General features: G+C 44.4%; 1 protein-coding gene across 5 annotated transcripts in view; it reads right to left on the bottom strand.

The window, feature by feature from the left end:
- The window catches only part of cep72 (centrosomal protein 72), a 167564-nt gene extending 163524 nt beyond the window's left edge, over nucleotides 1–4040 (bottom strand). The window contains exon 1 of one of the 5 annotated variants that reach the window (XM_033016561.1): nucleotides 3898–4040. In XM_033016561.1, coding sequence (XP_032872452.1) covers nucleotides 3898–4009 — 112 coding nt within the window. In that variant the 5' untranslated portion in view covers nucleotides 4010–4040. The remainder of the gene's footprint in view (nucleotides 1–3897) is intronic. The other 4 variants (XM_033016542.1, XM_033016555.1, XM_033016548.1 and 1 more) reach the window with 4 other exon arrangements.
- Between the last annotated feature and the right edge of the window lie 17729 nt (nucleotides 4041–21769).

Genomic DNA, 21769 nt, shown 5'->3' with positions numbered 1-21769 from the left:
GAGACCCGACAGGGAAAAGGTCGGGTCTCCCGAACAGGGAAGAGATTTTAAACGGTTTCCCCCTCCCCCCCCCGCCCCCCACATATACACATTTAATAATAATAATTAATAATGTTTTATTATTATTATTTAATGTTTTATGTGTCATTCCTAACTGTCACTGTATGTCATGTTGTCACTTGCGGGCAGAGCACCAAGTCAAGTCAAGTTTATTTGTCACGTACACATACGAGATGTGCAGTGAAATGAAAGTGGCAATGCTCGCGGACTTTTGTGCAAAAAGACAAACAACCAAACAAACTATAAACACAACCATAACACACATATACCTTTACATAATAAATAATGGAAGGAAAAACGTTCAGTAGAGTTAGTCCCTGGTGAGATAGGCAAATTCCTTGAATGTGAATACTTGTCCAATAAACTTATTCATTCATTCATCATTCATGGATGGAGTAAGTGACAAGGGCTAAGGTTGAAGAAGGGACAACAGGGTGTCAGATAAGGAGGAGTGAAATGTGAAGCTAGATGTAGGAGTATGCAGGTTGTTAGATTAAATGGTCATTGTAAATTTCTACCATTGTGCAAGTCAATGGTAGAATCTGAGGGAACTTGATGGGATTGGGGGGGAGAATAGGTTACAAGGAAAGTTACCAGAAGAATGGGATGGCTCTGAAAGCCACGGTAGACACAAAGGGATTGAAATTTCTTCCTTCTACGTCACAAGGAAATAAGTTCAAAAATGCAGTAAACATAAGGTGCAAGATTCTGAAAGAGGGTTGGTCTAAAAATAAATCACTCCGAATGAAGAAAGCATTTCATAATTTGATCTCACCAGGTAACCTGTATGGAACAAGATAACATACCTGAAAGACCAAAACTAAATCCTACATTTTCTACTTTTATTTCTGACTTCCAACATCTACAGCTTTTCACTTCTTGCTAATGCTGCAAAGGTCATCAACCTGAAACGTTAACTCTTCACACTGTGTTGCTTGACACTGAGTATTTCCCACGTTCTATTTTTATTTCAGATTTCAAAGATCTACACATTCTTGCGTTTTTCAATGTTTCTCCAAAATTTGACACTGAATAATTGTCATGGTATAAATATGGTAGCATGCATTAATACGGAGCTTTTAATGGAATGAAATATCTCAAATGTTTTCAAAAAATATCAAACACTATACCACATCAGCGAAGATAGTAAAACTGAAGACAAAAACATTGGTTAGATATCTTATAGAAAGTCAGAAAAAGATTCTGACTACCTACCCTATCTATGCCTCTCATAATATGATATACTTCCATCAAGTTTTTTTTTTCCTTTTTCCTTCCTCCCACAATATGTAATATGTAAAAGAATATGCGATACTGTTCCATTCTGTTTGCAGTTTGTTTGTTTGTTTCTTTTTTGCACAAAGTCCAAGTTTTTTTTTCCTTTTTCCTTCCTCCCACAATATTTAATATGTAAAAGAATATGCGATTCTGTTCCATTCTGTTTGTAGTTTGTTTGTTTTTTTGCACAAAGTCCGCGAGCATTGCCACTTCTCATTTCACTGCACATCTCGTATGTGTATGTGACGAATAAACTTGACTTGAGTTCCCCCTCACTGTTACAGTGAATCCTATAGTGTACTGTGTCTTTTTTATTTTTTATTTTATATGGATGTATGGAAATCTAATTTCTTCTATGTAAAGCACTTTGGCTTCAACGTGATTTGATTTAAAAGTGCTATATAAATAAAAATTACTTACTACTTACTTACTTACTATATGTGTCAAGAGGGTTTGTTTGGCAGAACAAAAAGGCACAACAGAGGATGTCCTTCCTGCAGCAGCTGAGGAAGCACAATCTGCCACAGGCAAAGATGGTCCAATTCTATATGGTCATCGTAGAGTCTGTCCTAGCCTTCTCCATCATGTCGTGCTTGGTTTGGCTCAGCCACCAAGCACGACATCCGGAGGCTGCAGCGATTCTTCCGATCAGCTGAGAAGGTTATTGGCTGCAACCTTCCCTCCATTGACAAACTGTACACTGCAAGGGCCAAGAAGCGAGCGGGTAAGATCATCTCTGACCCCCCACCTCACCCTGACCACAAACTCTTTGAATCATTTCCCTCTGGAAGGTGACTCCGGACTGTCAAAGCTGTCACAGCCAGACATAAAAACATCTTTTTCCCCCCACGAGTAGTAGCTCTACTTCATAACCAAAATCTGTAGCTTCCTTTTGCTCTGGTATTTTATTTAATTCATATGTTTAATTAATAATGTTTTATTATTATTATTTAATGTTTTATGTGTCATTCCTAACTGTCACTGTATGTCATGTTGTCACTTGCGGGCAGAGCACCAAGTCAAGTCAAGTCAAGTTTTTGTTTTCCTTTTTCCTTCCTCCCACAATATTTAATATGTAAAAGAATATGCGATTCTGTTCCATTCTGTTTGTAGTTTGTTTGTTTTTTTGCACAAAGTCCGCGAGCATTGCCACTTCTCATTTCACTGCACATCTCGTATGTGTATGTGACGAATAAACTTGACTTGAGTTCCCCCTCACTGTTATGGTTGCACCGTTCACTATCTCAGTCCAAACTTAACAACAGTAACAGTGCACCCAACAGTGCACCCTCCAGAACAAGGGGTCACAGTTTAAGGATAAGGGGGAATTCTTTTAGGACCGAGATGAGGAAAACATTTTTCACACAGAGATTGGTGAATCTGTGGAATCCTCTGCCACAGAAGGTAGTTGAGGCCAGTAAATTGGCTATATTTAAGAGGGAGTTAGATGTGGCCCTTGTGGCTTTTGAGGGACGATAGATGGCACAATGGGCTAAGTGTTCGGCTGGCAACCGGAAGGTAGCCGGTTCGAATCCCGCTTGGAGTGCATACTGTCGTTGTGTCCTTGGGCAAGACACTTCACCCACCTTTGCCTGTGTGTGAATGTGTGTGAGTGATTGGTGGTGGTCGGAGGGGTCGGAGGGGCCGTAGGCGCAGATTGGCAGCCACGCTTCCGTCAGTCTGACCCAGGGCAGCTGTGGCTACAGAAGTAGCTTACCACCACCGAGTGCGACTGAGGAGTGAATGAATAATGCGATGTAAAGCGCCTTGAGTATTAGAAAAGCGCTATATAAATCCCATCCATTATTATTATTAAAGGGATCAGGGGGTATGGAGAGAAGGCAGGTACAGGATACTGAGTTGGATGATCAGCCATGATTATATTGAATGGCGGTGCAGGCTCGAATGGCCGAATGGCCTACTACTGCACCTATTTTCTATGTTTCTATGTTTGTTTGCACAAAGTCCGCGAGCATTGCCACTTTTCATTTTACTGCACATCTCGTATGTGTATGTGACGAATAAACTTGACTTGGAGTTCCCCCTCACTGTTATGGTTGCACCGTTCACTATCTCAGTCCAAACCTAACAGCAGTAACAGTGCACCCAACAGTGCACTTGCAGCACCACAAAAGCACAGCTCCAGAGTACACAAGTTGCAAATGAGAAGGTACATGTTTAATTAAAAACATGGGCCAACTAAAGTTAAAACAGGGCAGGTAACTCAACCATTCCCAGTTGTTTGCAAGATGCAATGAGATTGTTGTTTTATGCAGGAACAGTATTGTCCGCACTGATTCATGTCAGTGATGTGTCTGGAGCAGGGTGTCGACATAAAGCTTCACCCAGGGAATGGATGATGCTGCTGCCTGACCCCGAGTTACTCCATCCAGCATCATGTGTCCCTGCCTGTGTCAACTAGTGTGGTTTATTCATTCTTTCATTCATTCATCCACGCTGCAACAATACAGGGACAGACACCAAGGCCCCTCTGTCGTGTACCCCGGCCCGAGAGCCCGCCCACACCCACCCACACTGGGCCCAGGCCCCAGGCCTTACCCAGCCGCTCCTCCTCCAGCGACAGCCGCCGCTTCACCCACTCCTCCGTCGCTCGCAACGCCATCGCTTCACCACACACCCCACTGAGCATGCGCGCTGCCGGGCTGTCCATCACGGCGCTGGGGGCGGGGCCTGGAATTGTGGCTCCTCCCACTGGTCCCACTGGAGAGAGGAGAGAATATAGACAAGTGTCACTAGACACTAGACACTAGACACTAGACAAGAGTCAATAGACACTAGGCAATAGACACTAGACACTGGACACTGGACACTGGACACTGGACACTGGACACTGGACACTGGACACTGGACACTGGACACTAGACAAGAGTCAATGGACACTAGACACTAGACACTAGACAAGAGTCAATAGACAATAGACAATAGACACTAGACACTAGACACTAGACAAGAGTCAATAGACAATAGACAATAGACACTAGACACTAGACACTGGACACTAGACACTGGATACTAGACACTAGACACTGGACACTGGACACTGGACACTGGACACTGGACACTAGACACTAGACACTAGACACTAGACACTAGACACTAGACACTAGACACTAGACACTAGACACTAGACAAGAGTCAATAGACAATAGACACTAGACACTAGACAAGAGTCAATAGACAATAGACAAGAGTCAATAGACACTAGACAATAGACAATAGACACTAGACACTAGACACTAGACACTAGACAATAGACACTAGACACTAGACAATAGACAATAGACACTAGACACTAGACAATAGACAATAGACACTAGACAATAGTCAATAGACACTAGACAATAGACACTAGACACTAGACACTAGACACTAGACAATAGACAATAGACACTAGACACTAGACAATAGTCAATAGACACTAGACAATAGACACTAGACAATAGACACTAGACACTAGACAATAGACAATAGACACTAGACAATAGTCAATAGACACTAGACAATAGACAATAGACAATAGACACTAGACACTAGACAATAGTCAATAGACACTAGACACTAGACACTAGACAATAGACACTAGACACTAGACAATAGACAATAGACACTAGACAATAGTCAATAGACACTAGACAATAGACACTAGACAATAGACATTAGACACTAGACACTAGACAATAATGCAGGAGTAGGCCATTCGGCCCTTCGAGCCTGCCTTCTCTCCATACCCCCTGATCCCTTTAGCCACAAGGGCCACATCTAACTCCCTCTTAAATATAGCCAATGAACTGGCCTCAACTACCTTCTGTGGCAGAGAATTTCAGAGATTCACCACTCTCTGTGTGAACATTTTTTTTCTCATCTCGGTCCTAAAAGACATCCCCCTTATCCTTATACTGTGACCCCTTGTTCGGGACTTCCCCAACATAGGGAAAAATCTTCCTGCATCTAGCCTGTCCAACCCCTGTCAATAGTCAATAGACAATAGACAATAGTCGATAGTCAATAGTCAATAGACAATACACAATAGGTACAGGAGTAAGCCATTCGGCCCTTCGAGCCAGCACCACCATTCAATGTGATCATGGCTGATCATCCACAATCAGTACCCCATTCCTGCCTTCTCCCATATCCCTTAACTCTGCTGTCCCTAATAGCTCTATCTAACTCTCTCTTGAAAGCATCCCGAGAACCAGCCTCCACCGCCCTCCGAGGCAGAGAATTCCACACACTCACCACTCTCTGTGTGAAAACGTTTTTCCTCATCTCCGTTCTAAATGGCTTACCATTTATTCTTAAACTATGGCCCCTGGTTCTGGACTCCCCCAACATCAGGAACATGTCCAAACCGTTAATAATCTTATATGTTTCAATAGGAATACCTCTCATCCTTCTAAATTCCAGAGTAAACAAGCCCAGCCGCTCCAATCTGTCAACATATGACAGTCCCGCCATCCCGGGAATTAACCTTGTGAACCTACGCTGCACTCCCTCAATAGCAAGAATGTCCGTCCTCAAGTTTGGAGACCAAACTGCACACAATAGTCAATAGTCAATAGTCAGATTTATTACTCACATACACAATAAAGTGCAGTGAAATGAACTTGCCAGCAGCGGTACAATAAAAAAGAACACACAATACACAATAAAAATTTAACACAAAAACATCCACCACAGCATTCATCACTGTGGTTGAAGGCACAAAGTTCAGTCAGTCCTCCTCCATTTTTCCCCTTATTCCAGGTGTGGTCTCACTAGGGCCCTGTACAACTGCAGGAGGACCTCTTTGCTCGTATACTCAATTCCTCTGTAGGCAAGAGTGTTTTATTGTCATGTATCCCAGATAGAACAATGAAATTCTTACTTGCTGCAGCACAACAGAATATGTAAACATAGTACACTGTAAACAACATAATAAACGATAATAGTCTAGTGTGAGCTATAGGGAGAGGTTGAGTAGGCTGGGTCTCTATTCCATGGAGTGCAGGAGGATGAGGGGAGATCTTATAGAGGTATACAAAATCATGAGAGGAATAAATCAGGTAGATGCACAGAATCTATTGCCCAGAGTAGGGGAATCTAGGACCAGAGGACAAAGGTTCAAGGTGAAGGGGAAAATATTTAATAGGGGGAGTAATTGGGGGAGTCCAGAACCATGGGTCACAGTTTAAGAATAAGGGGTAAGCTATTTAGAACAGAGACGAGGAAACACTTTTTCTCACAGAGAGTTGTGAGTCTGTGGAATTCTCTGCCACAGAGGGCGGTGGAGGCAGGTTCTCTGGATGCTTTCAAGAGAGAGCTAGATAGGGCTCTTAAAGATAGCGGAGTCAGGCAATATGGGGAGAAGGCAGGAACGGGGTATTGATTCGGGATGATCAGCCATGATCCCATTGAAAGGTGGTGCTGGCTGGAAGGGCCAAATGGCCTATTCCTGCACCTATTGCCTATTGTCTTTGTCAATTGTCTAATAGGAATCCGAGGGGTAACCTTTTCACACAAAGGGTGGTGGGTGTATGGAACAAGCTGCCAGAGGAGGTAGTTGAGGCTGGGACTATCCCATCATTTAAGAAACAGTTAGACAGGTACATGGATAGGACAGGTTTGGAGAAATATGGACCAAGCGCAGGTCAGTGGGAATAGGGTAGCTGGGACATTGTTGGCCGGTGTGGGCGAGTTGGGACGAAGTGCCTGTTTCCACATTGTATAGTCTATGACACTGTGTGCGAGAGAAAAAATTTCAGTATGTATATATACACATACACACATATACTGTACACGCACCCACACACACACACACGCACACACACACGCACACGCACATACACACACGCGCGCGCACGCGCACGCACACACACGCACACGCACACGCACGCACACGCACACGCACACGCACGCACACGCACACACACACACTCACACGCACACGCACACACACACACACACACACACACACACACACACACACACACACACACACACACACACACACTCACACTCACACACACACATACGTACACACACACCTACTCCGCCATTCTATCATTGTGGATCTATCCCCCCCCCCCTCTCAACCCCACTCTTCTGCCTTCTCCCCGTAACCTTTGATGCTCTTCCTAATCAAGAACCTATCAATCTCCACTTTAAAAGTATCCACTACCTTGGCCTCCACAGGCATCCCTCTGCTTAAAGAAATTCATCCTCATTTCCATTCTAACCCAGTAATATCTTCCAGCTATTTTGTTTTTTCCCCCTCAGAATTCCAGCATCTGGAGCCTCTTGGAATTGTAGGAATCCCTCCACGGATACTGCTGGACCACTGGTTTCCTACAACAGTTTTATTTTTGCAATAGTGTACGATGTTTGTTGTTCGTTATGTGGTCATCTCTATAGATTGAAGTGCAAGCGAATCACTGGTTCATGCGGAACAACTGTTTCCAGGAAGATAGACACAAAATGCTGGAGTAACTCAGCGGGACAGGCAGCATCTCCGGATAGAAGGCATGGGTGACATTTCGGGACAAGGCCCTTCTTCAGGCTGATTTCCAGGTGCTGAAAAAAGAAGAACTGAAAGGGTTTGTGTTGCATCTCCCGCCATTGCATTGCAAAGATGCCAAGAGAAGTGAAGTGTAGTTAGGAGACATAGAGTCATAGAGACATAGAGTGATACAGAATGGAAACTGGTACTTCATTCCAACTTGCCCACACTGGCCAACATGTCCCAGCTACACTAGTCCCACCTGCCTGCGTTTGGTGCATATCCCTCCAAACTTGTCCTATCCACATACCTGTTTAACTGTTTCTTAAACATTGGATAGCCCCAGCCTCAACTACCTCCTCTGGCAGCTTGTTCCATATACCCTCTGTGTGAAAATGTTACTCCTCAGATTCCTATTAAATATTTTCCCCTCCACCTTGAACCTATGCCCTCTGGTCCTCGATTCCCCTACTCTGTGCAAGGGGAAGTTGCAGAGAGAATAATGAAAGAGAAGGGACAGATGCGCATGTTGCTGAAGACGGGGGAGGTATGGGAGGCAGATTCGTTGAATGAGAAGTCTGACGAAGTAAAGAACCAGGGAAAACCCCTGGGTGGAAGAAATGCAAGAGCAGGAAGCGATACAGATGCGACTGGGAACCTGATCCACAATGATTTCGGAAAAGCCAGATTTAGGAAATATTTATTTTAAATCTTCTTCTTGCGTAAGGCGTGCACAGTCTAAAGTGGTGGGACAACTTGTTCTATTTAATCACTTGATTGTGCACGCCAGATTGATTGCATTTCGTCGAAACAGGGCGGACCACGGGAAGGTTGCAATCTCCCACCCCCTTTAAACTTCCTTGTTGCAGGATTACCCAAGATGTCATCTGTTATCCCGTAAACAGATCTTGAACATGAAACAACATCTCCGACAAGTTATTGCTAATCGTCACATCATCGAGTAATCCACGGTCAATTGATGTAGACTGCACAAGTTTGGAATTACATTTAATTCCCCAGGAAAGCTTAATATTAAAATGCTCTGGGACGTGTACCACCCTGTCGGACGGTATAGGTCGATCATGTCGATAACCCCAGTCTCAATTGAACTCACCAAAATCAACACTGTGAGGACAGAAACAATGGAGTCAAGTGTAGGAAGGAACTGCAGATGCTGGTTTACACCGAAGATAGACACAAAATGTTGGAGTAACTCAGCAGGACAGGACAGGCTGAAGAAGGGTCTCCCATTCCTTCTATCCAGAGATGCTGCCTGCCCCGCTGAGTTAGTTACTCCAGCATTTTGGATTTCAAAGACATCTCCCGACACTGTCGACTATCGAAAATTAATCAACGCCTGCACTGGCACCTTCTGCATTTGATGCACGGATAATAATCCACACCCTTCCATTTTCAGAACATTCTTGGTATAAACTAGGAGAATCCATGAAAATTACCAAAAGTGTTCTCAAAATGCAAGCTTGTGTGTGACTGTCTTTGCATCAAATGTCAAACCTGACAGTGCTGGCAATGGTCACGTTAAATTGCGTTCCCTTGTTTAGCCTACCTTGAGAGGAGGTGATGCAATATAAAATGCAGTACCGACTGATGACTTTATGTATAAGGTACACAAAAATGCTGGAGAAACTCAGCGGGTGCAGCAGCATCTATCTTATATGTCTATCTTATAACTTCTTTTTGAATGCTATGTTGTATTTTTATTAGTGTGCTGCAAGGACATCTGAATTTCCCCTGAATAAGGGGATTAATAAAGTCTAATCTAATCTAATCTAATCTAATCTAATCAAATCTAATCTAATCTAATCTAAGAAGGAACTGCAGATGCTGGAAAATCGAAGGTACACAAAAATGCTGGAGAAACTCAGCGGGTGCATCTAGATGATGCTGCACCCGCTGAGTTTCTCCAGCATTTTTGTGTACCTTCGATTTTCCAGCATCTGCAGTTCCTTCTTAGATTAGATTAGATTAGATTAGATTAGATTAGACTTTATTAATCCCCTTATTCAGGGGAAATTCAGATGTCCTTGCAGCACACTAATAAAAATACAACATAGCATTCAAAAAGAAGTTCAACACCAAAACACAAAAACATAAAGACTTTATGTATAAGATAGGCATAAAATGCTGGAGTAACTCAGCGGGACATAATGAAACGTTTCTTCTCACCAGACAAATGCTACCAGTCCCGCTGAGTTACTCCAGCATTTTTGTGTCTATCTTCGGGGTGGACCAGCATCTGCAGTTCCTTCCTACAGACCGATATAATGACTTACCGTTCACGCCGTCCAACACTGAGGCAAGCGGGCTTCACGCCGACCGGAGACTGTGTTTGTTCCGCGATACCAGTCTCCGATCTCCGATCAGGTTGCATTTGCTGGCAGTTGAAGTATAAGGCGCTGAAAACGCCAGCGAGAAGCGGGAAAGAGATTGCCGCAGGTTGAAGCGAACTGATGCGATGAATTGCTCAGGTCGCAGAAGTACCAAACGTGTTGCATTAAAATCCGCAGCAGCTCACAAACTTTCTCAGGGACTCTTCTGGTGTATGGGTATATATTTCAAACACACACCAATTCATTAAGTCTTCAACTGTCAAAGTCTTAATTTGGAAAGGGGGGGGGGGGGGGGGGGGGGCATTTATCTAGCGTTTGTTATGAGTATTGGAGTATTGTGTGCAGTTTTGGTCCCTAATTTGAGGGAGGACATTCTTGCTATTGAGGGAGTGCAGCGTAGGTTCACCAGGTTAATTCCCGGGATGGCGGGACTGTCATATGCTGAGAGAATGGAGCAGCTGGGCTTGTACACTCTGGAGTTTAGAAGGATCTTATTGAAACATATAAGATTATTAAGGGGTTGGGCACACTAGAGGCAGGAAACATGTTCCCGATGTTGGGGGAGTCCAGAACCAGGGGGCACAGTGTAAGATTAAGGGGTAAGGCATTTAGAACGGAGATGAGAAAACATTTTTTCACACAGAGAGTGGTGAGTCTGTGGAATTCTCTGCCTCAGACGGCGGTGGAGGCCGGTTCTCTGGATGTTTTCAAGAGGGAGTTTGATAGGGCTCTTAAAGATAGCGGAATCAGGGGATATGGGGAGAAGGCAGGAACGGGGTACTGATTGGGGATGATCAGTCATGATCATATTGAATGGCGGTGCTGACTCGAAGGGCCGAATGGCCTACTCCTGCACCTATTGTCTATTGTCTATTGACCACTGGAACTGTTAACATCCTATGCATAGAAACATAGAAACATAGAAAGTAGGTGCGAGAGTAGACCACCAGGTCCGTCGAGCCCGCACCGCCATTCGCTCATGGCTGAACACTAAACAGACACACTTACCCACAAACAGTAGACACAAGACACAGAACACAAGACACTACCCTCCCCTTTATACCGCTATCACCCCTCTCCACCCCAAGAACCTCGTGATCTCCTGGGGGAGGCAAAAAACCGGATAAAAACCCAGGTCCAATTCGGGAAAAAAATCCGGGAAATTCCTCTCCGACCCCAATCCAGGCGATCGACACTTGTCCAGGAGATCACTCAGGTCTTACTATACTAACCATACCTAGGTCCATATCCCTGCCCTCTCCCCGTAGCCCCTTATCCCCTTGGCAGCTAAAAAACCATCTATTTTAGTCTTAAATATATTTAAAGTTTCTGCTTCCACTGCTCCCTGGGGCAGTGAATTCCATAAATTAACCACCCTCTGGGTGAAGAAGTTCTTCCTCATCTCAGTTTTAAAAGAGCCCCCCCTTATTCTGCAACTATGTAATGCAACTCCTTCACATTGAAAAAGACATGGAGGCAGAGGTGATGGAAGAAAAGCTCAACATGGTGGTGGCACGGAACTCGTTGAGGTGAGTGAACAAAGGTGAGGCCTCATTAGATTGTTGCTTTAAATGACAGCCTTTTGTATTTAGTCACCTTTATGTTCTGGTTGTCACCCAATTATAGAATTGAATCATGAATAAACCACTATTCATGTTGTAGTAAATATAAGTGATGGTGTGAGTACCTCAGTCTACCAATAAGATCATCTCAACAAATGTGATTCACTATTACAATGCACCTTTATTATAGTTCAACGAAAGATGAACAATCTTCAGACTAACAGCCATGTTCATGTCTGGAGCCTTCTCATATCTGCCTCAGCTCAGTATTAGCTGTTTCGCCAAGGTGCTAGGTTCAGCTCCCACTCCAGGCTTGTAGAACATAATCTGACATTACGTTGCATTGGCAGAGATGTTCTGCAGTGATGCCGTGTCGTTTACAGAAAGTTATTAAACTGAGACTCGGTTCTTCCCCTCAGGGAGAAGATACCACTTCAGTGGGCAGTTTTCCAGTAAAATTACTAATCTTCAAGTTCAAGCTCAAGTTCAACCAAGGTTGGATTTATTGTCACATGTATCAATTAAGGTGCAGTCATATTTGAGTTACCATAGAGCCATACTAAGTAAAAAAACAACACTACACACAGCCACATAAAATAAAATGTAACATAAACATCCACCACAGCGGAATCCACATTCCTCACTGTGATGGAAGTTAATAAAGTTTAATCATTTTCCTCTTTGTTCACCCGTGGTCGGGACTGTTGAACCCTCTGCAATGGCCGTCTCCGACGGTCTGATGTCCGAAGCCCTTGCGTCGGGATGATCGAACTTCCTCAACTAAGATCACAACACAGAAAGAAAAAAATCTCATGGTATTTTAACTGATGGGCCATTGTTTTGGACCTTGCTGTGGGGAAATGTGCTGTCAGATTTCCTAATTACAACACATTACTATGTGTTTAACAGGAAATGTTTTTCTTTTAATGTCTGGTTGTTATGAAAGGCTCCCCTTTCCTTTACATATTCTTTTTAAAACATATTTATTCCAAGGTTCCACTCAAATATTCTCAGCATGATTCTCACAAAATGATCTTCAGCAAATAGAAATCTGAATTAATTAATTAGAATGTTATTTAAGTCTAAAGAAGGGTCGCAACCTAAAATGTTTAAGAAGGAACTGCAGATGCTGGAAAATCAAAGGTACACAAAAATGCTAGAGAAACTCAGCGGGTGCAGCAGCATCTATGGAGCGAAGGAAATAGGCAACGTTTCGGGCCGAAACGTTGCCTATTTCCTTCGCTCCATAGATGCTGCTGCACCCGCTGAGTTTCTCCAGCATTTTTGTGTACCTACCAACCTAAAATGTCATCTATCCACACTCTCCAGGGATGTTGCCTGACATGCTGGGTTACCCACTTAGATTATTTTTTAAATCTTAAATTTAAATTGATTCATGTTGATTACATGATGTTCCCACAAAGACAAAAGTTGTGAACATTACTCTGCAAATGTCACTGGCAGCCAACTCATTCTCCCAATTAAGAACTCTTGCCATATCCTAACATTCCTCTTGATTGTTTAGATTGCAAAATGACAACATATTTATCAATGTGACCAGCATAGATGGTGAACTTTTAATACAACCACCAATCTCTGTTGCAATATTTAATTATACAATGACATCATGAGCATCTTATGTTCCTGCCCGTTGAGTCATACTGTCTCGTTTGGTTTTCTCATCACCGTTTCCAGGAACTACACGGAAGACTTACCGTACCTACCCATTAAAGACAATTAAAGTGGCCGATTAACCAAGCAATGCTTACATTTTTGGGATGAAGGAGAAATCAGACGACCTGAAGGAATCCTACACACTGATTGCGAAAGCCTGCATACGCCACACAGAGAGTTTTGGAGATTAGCATTGAAGTTTTCAGGACTTGCCTTGACTTTCATTCATCTGGACGCCCGCGGCGACGGCTGCGGAGGGTTGAGGTCCTGACCACGGGGGAAAATGGAGGAGGACTGGCCAATTTTTGTGCCTTCCACCACAGTGATAAATGCTGTGGTGGATGTTTGTGTTAGATTTTTAGTGTTTTGTGTGTTCTTTCTCATTGTACCGCTGCTGGCAAATTCATTTCACTTGTACTTTATGTACAATGTGACAAATAAAACCGTATTGTATTGTAGGTGGGGTTACGAGCTATGGGGCTGCAACTCCACTAACTGCATCTTTGTGCAGATGGGGTGAGAGATTGCAACCTTCACGTGGTCCACCCTGTTTCGACTAATGCAATGAACCCGACGTGCACAAACAAATAGATCAAATAGAACAAGTTGACCTGCAACTTTAGGCTGTGTAAGCCATATGCAGGAAGAAGATTGTGCAGATAGCTGTTGCCGTCAGTCTAAAATGGAAAAATACGTCAAAGCTGAAAATATTGCTGAATCACAACTCCAAAATCGTCATACTTATTTAAACTCACAAAGGCCCCATTTCACATTCACATTTTCCCTTTAAATTCACGAGGACCCTGTAGCCAAGCTCCTTTGAAACTTACCAAGACTCAGTTTGCCACACTTGCTTTGAACCAACATGGCCCATTCCCACACTCCCTTTAAACAGCAGCAGCAGGCAGTGAAGAAAGCGAATGGTACGTTAGCATTCATAGCAAAAGGATTTGAGTATAGGAACAGGGAGGTTCTACTGCAGTTGTACAGGGTCTTGGTGAGACCACACCTGGAGTATTGCGTACAGTTTTGGTCTCCTAATCTGAGGAAGGACATTCTTGCCATAGAGGGAGTACAGAGAAGGTTCACCAGACTGATTCCTGGGATGTCAGGACTTTCATATCAAGAAAGACTGGATAAACTCGACTTGTACTCGCTAGAATTTAGAAGATTGAGGGGGGATCTTATAGAAACTTACAAAATTCTTAAGGGGTTGGACAGGCTAGATGCAGGAAGATTGTTCCCAATGTTGGGGAAGTCCAGAACAAGGGGTCACAGTTTAAGGATAAAGGGGAAATCTTTTAAGACCGAGATGAGAAAAACATTTTTCATACAGAGAGTGGTGAATCTCTGAAATTCTCTGCCACAGAATTAAGTTGAGGCTAGTTAATTGGCTATATTTAAGAGGGAGTTAGATGTGGCCCTTGTGGCTAAAGGGATCAGGGGATATGGAGAGAAGGCAGGTACAGGATACTGAGTTGGATGATCAGCCATGATCATATTGAATGGCGGTGCAGGCTCGAAGGGCCGAATGGCCTACTCCTGCACCTATTTTCTATGTTTCTATGTTAAACTCATCAGGTTTTGTTTACTCAACAGGTTCCCTGCAAATTTTACTGTGACATCTTTAAAAAAAAGCAAATTATAGGTGTGTTGGGGTATAAGTGGAAATAAAATCTGATCATCCAGAAAATCTGTGGTGCAACACCACCAAATTTCGTAAGTGGCTGAATTATCTGAAATTTGCTGTAATCCCTCTGACAGAACAAAATGAATGAGCAGTCACCCCATTTATACGCAAACGCTTTTGATAATAGAAATAAAATCAAGAAATTCTAACGTTGTTTTTTTCCGTATAGACGATGTCCGACCAGCTGAATATTTAAAAAAATTCTTAAGTACTTTTCTATTTTTATTGACTGCAGCTGCAATTTAAAAAAATCCAGTAGGTAGCTTTGATCCCGTAGAAAATTAGGCCGAGAAATTAATGATAGAATACAAGATTCATGATTCAAGAGAGTTTATTCTCATGTGTCCCAGATAGGACAATTAAATTCTTGGTACACAAAAATGCTGGAGAAACTCAGCGGGTGCAGCAGCATCTATGGAGCAAAGGAAATAGGCAACGTTTCGGGCCAAAACCCTGAAGGAAATAGGCAACGTTTCGGGACGAAACCCAGAAGGGTTTCGGGCCGAAACGTTGCCTATTTCCTTCGCTGCTGCACCCGCTGAATTTCTGCAGCATTTTTGTGTACCTTCGATTTTCCAGCATCTGCAGTTCCTTCTTAAACACAATGAAATTCTTGCTTTGCTTCAGCACAACAGAATATAGAAGGCATGAATACAGAACAGATCAGTGTGTCCATGTACCATTGTATAAATATATACACACATGAATGAATAAAACAGATAAAGTGCAAATAAACAGATAATGGGTTATTAATGTTCAGAGTTTTGTTTGAGTTGAGTTTAATAGCTTGATGGCTGTGGGGAAGTAGCTATTCCTGAACCTGGTTGTTGCAGTCTTCAGGCTCCTGTACCTTCTACCTGAAGGTAGCAGGGAGATGTGTGTGTGGCCAGGATGGTGTGGGTCCTTGATGATACTGCCAGCCTTTTTGAGGCAGCGACTGCGATAGATCCCCTCGATGGAGTGGAGGTCAGAGCCGATGATGGACTGGGCAGTGTTTATTACTTTTTGTAGTCTTTTCCGTTGCTGGGTGCTCAAGTTGCCGAACCAATGATATGGCAGATGAATTAAACAGGTATTTTGCATCAGTCCTCACTACACAAGATACGGTTCAGTTTAGTTTATTATCACGTGGACCGAGGTACAGTGAAAATATACAAGTAACACCCCAGAAATAGCTGTAAATCAGGACTGCAGAGGGTGGTGAAAATTGCCTAACGCATCACTGGTTCCTCACTCTCCTCCATTGAGTCTGTCCAAAGCAAGCGATGTCTGCGAAGGGGGCACAGCATCGTCAAGGACTGCTCTCACCCCAGCCACAGACTGTTTACCCTCCTCCCATCTGGGAAGCGCTACAGGTCTCTCCGTTGCCGGACCAGCAGGTCCAGGAACAGCTTGTTCCCTGCGGCTGTTACACTACTTCATTCTGCACCTTGATGATTGCCAGTCACCCCCCCCGACACTACTTCCCCCAGAAAAATTGCACTACTACTACTGTTTGTACATATATATATATATATATTTTACTGCTCATTATTCTATTTTCGCTATTCTGGGTGAGATGCTAACTGCATTTCGTTGTCTCTGTACTGTACACTGCACAATGACAATAAACATAGAAACATAGAAACATAGAAATTAGGTGCAGGAGTAGGCCATTCGGCCCTTCGAGCCTGCACCGCCATTCAATATGATCATGGCTGATCATCCAACTCAGTATCCCGTACCTGCCTTCTCTCCATACCCTCTGATCCCCTTAGCCACAAGGGCCACATCTAACTCCCTCTTAAATATAGCCAATGAACTGGCCTCGACTACCCTCTGTGGCAGGGAGTTCCAGAGATTCACCACTCTCTGTGTGAAAAAAGTTCTTCTCATCTCGGTTTTAAAGGATTTCCCCCTTATCCTTAAGCTGTGACCCCTTGTCCTGGACTTCCCCAACATCGGGAGCAATCTTCCTGCATCTAGCCTGTCCAACCCCTTAAGAATTTTGTAAGTTTCTATAAGATCCCCTCTCAATCTCCTAAATTCTAGAGAGTATAAACCAAGTCTATCCAGTCTTTCTTCAATAAAATCAGATTCTTCAATAAAATCAGATTCAGATTCAATAAAGATTGAATCTGAATCTGAATCTGAATTAGAAGGGAAGGAGGATCTCAGGAAACCAGGAAAGTGATACTGTGCAAATTGTTGGAGCTGAGAGTTCAGGGTTACTACTGCACACTGAACAGAACATTGCTATTTCGCTGTCAGACACAAAGTGTTGGTGCAACTCAGCAGGTCAGGCACCATTTCTGGAGAAAAAGGATGGGTACGTTTCGGGTCGGAACCCTTCTTCAGTGGAGAGAACTGGAGGTAGGAAAAGGCCAGAAAAGTATCTTAAAAAGGCCAGAAATTTCTATTTTGCTTCTCCCTGCAGTGGCAGGACATACAATACGATACAATATAAATTTATTGAACCCAGGAGGGAAATTGGTCTGCCAACAATCATAAAACACACCAAGATACATGAAATATGAAATTAAATTCTTGATTAGTACAGGTATTAGAGGTTAAATGGACAAGGCAGGAGAATGGGATTAGGAGGGAGAGATCATCCATGTTTGAATGGCGGAGTAGACATGATGGGCCGAATGGCCTAATTCTACTCCTATTCTTTGTGACTTTCGGATTGGTGATGTACAAAGATTGAGGATGTGCAAAGATTGGAGGGGGGGGGGGGAGGGGTGGGGGGGGGGGGGGGGGGGGGGGGTGGTGGTGGTTTTAGTCAGTCTACCCCACAACCAGAGGGAGGAGTTGTATACTTTGACGGTCACAGGGATAAAGGATCTCCTGTGGCGTTCTGTACTGCATCTTGGTGGAACCAGTCTGTTCCTTGTGGTTGACCAGTGTATTATGGAGGGGGTGAAGTGTATTGTCCAGAGCACCTCCCATGAATCCAACTCTGCCCCCAGGACGGAGCCAGCCTTCCGGATGAACTTGTTAATCCTATTGGCATCCGCGGCCTTTGCCCTGCTACCCCATCACACAACAGCGCAGAAGATGGCACTGATTACCACAGGCGTTGAAGGAGTGGAGCCTACTCAAAATGTACAACTGACTCTGTCCCTTCTTGTACAGGACCTCAGCATTCCTGGACCAATCCAGTTTACTCTCCAGGTAAACCACGGTATTTGTACTCCTTGGTAAACTGCACATCTATCCCATTGATGGAGACAGAGGACAGAGGTGTTCCTCTCCTCCTAGAGTCTACCACTAACTCCCTAGTCTTGTCGGTATTTAGCTGCGGGTGATTCAGCCCACACCACTCAACAAAGTCGTCGACTACACCTCTGTATTCAGCTTCCCTCCCCTCGCTGATGCAGCCCACAATTGCATAGTCATCTGAAAACTTCTGCAGGTGGCAGGAGTCCGAGTTATATGTGAAGACAGAGGTGTAGATGGTGAACAGGAAGGGAGAGAGGACCATCCCTTGTGAGGCCCCAGTGTTGCTCCGCACCATGTCCGAGACACAGTTCTGTAGCCTGACCTTCTGTGCTCATCCAGTCAGGTAGTTCGTTATCCAGAACACCAATGGAGCATCCACCCACATTTTCGTCAGTTTGCTCCTGAGCAGTGCAGACTGGATGGTGTTAAAAGCACTGGAGAAGTAAAAAAACATGACTTCCTGGCTTACCCAGGAGAGCATAGGAACGATGGAGCAGGTGGATGATGGTGTCCTCAACCTCCATCTTTGTTTGGTAAGCAAACTGCAGGGGGTCCAGGTAGGGTTTAACCAGGGGTCACAGGTGAGTGAGCACCAGCTTCTCCAGCGGCTTCATGATGTGTGAAGTCAGCGCTACCGGTCTGCAGTCATTGAAGGAGCGTCCTCTTTGGTACGGGAACCAAGTCAAGTCAAGTGAGTTTATTGTCATGTGTCCCTGATAGGACCATGAAATTCTTGCTTTGCTTCAGCACACAGAACATAGTAGGCATTTATTACAAAACAGATCAGTGTGTCCTTATACCATAATATAAATATATACACACATGAATAAATAAACTGATAAAGCGCAAATAACAGAAAGTGGTTATTAATAATCAGAGTTTTGTCCGAGCCAGGTTTAATAGCCTGATGGCTGTGGGGAAGTAGCTATTCCTGAACCTGGTTGTTGCAGTCTTCAGGCTCCTGTACCTTCTACCTGAAGGTAGCAGGGAGATGAGTGTGTAGCCAGGATGGTGTGGGTCTTTGATGATACTGCCAGCCTTTTTGAGGCAGCGACTGCGATAAATGCCCTCGATGAAAGGATGTCTTCCACGTCACAGGATACGACACCTGCTCTGTTACCAAGTCCCTTCCCATTAAATAAGGACCCAAACAGACATTCCAGGCAAAGCAATGATTCACTTCCCAATAAGGATAGCATTCGGGGCTCATGATGTGGTGCCCTGAACAAGTGAAGAAACCAAAGACAGATTGTGTGATTGCTCTGAGGCACATTTCTCTTTATGCGGCTTTTTCACGGGGCGACTTGACGCAAGATGTAACCAGAGTGAAGTGGTCGTGGTCTAGCACGATATCACACGATATAACGGGGGGTAGATAAAGAGTTCCCACGGAACTCGGCATTTCTGTTATTTGTGCGAGTGACTTGTCCGTCTCCCGAGCTTTCCCGTTAAATCTTGAATGAACATTGTGAAGTGTTGTTAAATCATCACGTGGCACAAATGATGTCACTTTTTTTTCACACACTATAAATATCCTCCCTTGGTTGAATTGGCTCATTTGGAGACATGTTTTACTGTGTATGTGGGAGACACAGATGGACTGAGCACAGTACCTCGGTCTTACTGTGTGTGGGAGAGGGGGAGAAAGAGACGTACACTCACAGAGGCAGAGTCTCTCAGCCTGTGTAAGAGGGAGGGAGGGAGAGAGAGAGAGAGGCACACACAAGGTGGATGTGATATCTCACCTGCCTGTTTCAGTGACAGACACCCGCCGCCAGTAAATGAAGACACCCCCATCTGTCTCCCCCTCCTCTCCCTCGACTCCCCCACCTTTCCCTCCCAACTCCAGTCCCGTCCCGACCCCCTGGGAAACTGAATAGAGCAACAATCAACTGCTGCCTGTGCGCTGATATGACAATAAAGGCTACTTTACTTTACTTTACTGAGTTAAAGAGTTCCCACGGTAGACTGTAAAACTGGGACCCTGGTTCTGGACTCCCCCAAAATCGGGAACATTCTTCCTGCATCTAGCCTGTCCAATCCCGTAGATACTGATTAGACCGGTATCTATTTATTTACTTTATTAATGATTTCAATTAAATATTGGGAACATCAGGCTGCAAACGTTATTTCTTGAGTGTTAGTGCTGGACTTTGACTCGACCTTCCTAGTTAGCCGGCGCCTGAGACTGAGCCAAGCAATGTCCAGACCTGACTTCAACACAAAGTGATGGAGGAACTCAAAGGGTCAGGCTCGTCCAACGCTCTGTGTTTTGCTCGTGATTCCTGCGTCTGCAGTTCCTCGTGTCTACAGACCAGAGTTGCCACTTGACTCCGAGATGACCATCACAGAGCATACGGAAGATAGACACGAAATGCTGGAGTAACACAGCGGGACGGGCAGCATCTCTGGAGAGAAGGAATGTGTGACGTTTCGGTTCGAGACCCTTCTTCAGAGTCTCGTCCCGAAACGTCACCCATTCCGAGGGTCTCGAATGAGGTAGGTAGTAGTTCAGGAATGCTCTGTGGTTGGTGTTAGGATGGTTCAGTCACATAAGTGCTCAAATGTAGGCACCATTTTCGCAGTGGAAGCTCCGAGATTGTGCAGCGGGCGATTGTCGTGTTGGCTGGGACTCCTGTTATCCATGCAGGGGATTGACCTCAGTCTGAAGAAGGCTCTTGACCCGAAACGCCACCCGTTCCTTCTCTCCAGAGTTGCTGCCTGTCCGGCTGAGTTGCTCCAAGCAACTGGCGTCTATCTTCAAAGGACTGACCACCAGGCTGGAAGTCGGGGCTGGCGTGTTGCGTTTCACAGACCGAACTGTCCAATTATTGGTAACAGATGGGCACTGAGGGAAGTCCCCCCCCCTCTCTGTTTATCTGCCCTTTCTTTAACTTTTGTGCCTCTATGCAAGTATCTCTCTCTCCCCCCCCCCTCCCCCCTACTTCCACCCACACACAATAATGCTGGAGAAACTCAGCGGGTGCAGCAGCATCTATGGAGCGAAGGAAGTAGGCAACGTTTCGGGCCGAAACGTTGCCTATTTCCTTCGTTCCATAGATGCTGCTGCACCCGCTGAGTTTCTCCAGCATTTGTGTGTGTGGGTGGGAGTAGGGGGGAGGGGGTGGGGGGGAGAGAGATAAGGCAGCCTGAAGAAAGTGTCGCCTGTCCATTTCCCTCCGTAGTTGCTGCCTGGCCCGCGGAGTTCCTACAGTCTTAGAAACTGCTTTAGACAAAAAGAGACACAAACTGCTGGAGTAAAAAAGCTCAGCAAGTGAGGTACCTGAACACTCAAAAATGAAAAAGAATGAAAATGTGATTATTTCACCTCCCTTCAACTATTTTGTGTTTCAGCATGAGAGGGATTATAACATTAGAGACATTCTTGTAGTGATGTGTTAATGAAGAATTGCAGACATCAATCTGATAGTAAAAAATATATTTATTTAACAAT

This window comes from Amblyraja radiata, chromosome 2, assembly GCF_010909765.2.
Source record: "Amblyraja radiata isolate CabotCenter1 chromosome 2, sAmbRad1.1.pri, whole genome shotgun sequence".
Taxonomy (NCBI): Eukaryota; Metazoa; Chordata; class Chondrichthyes; order Rajiformes; family Rajidae; genus Amblyraja; species Amblyraja radiata.
This window is presented reverse-complemented; position numbering and strand designations above follow the sequence as displayed.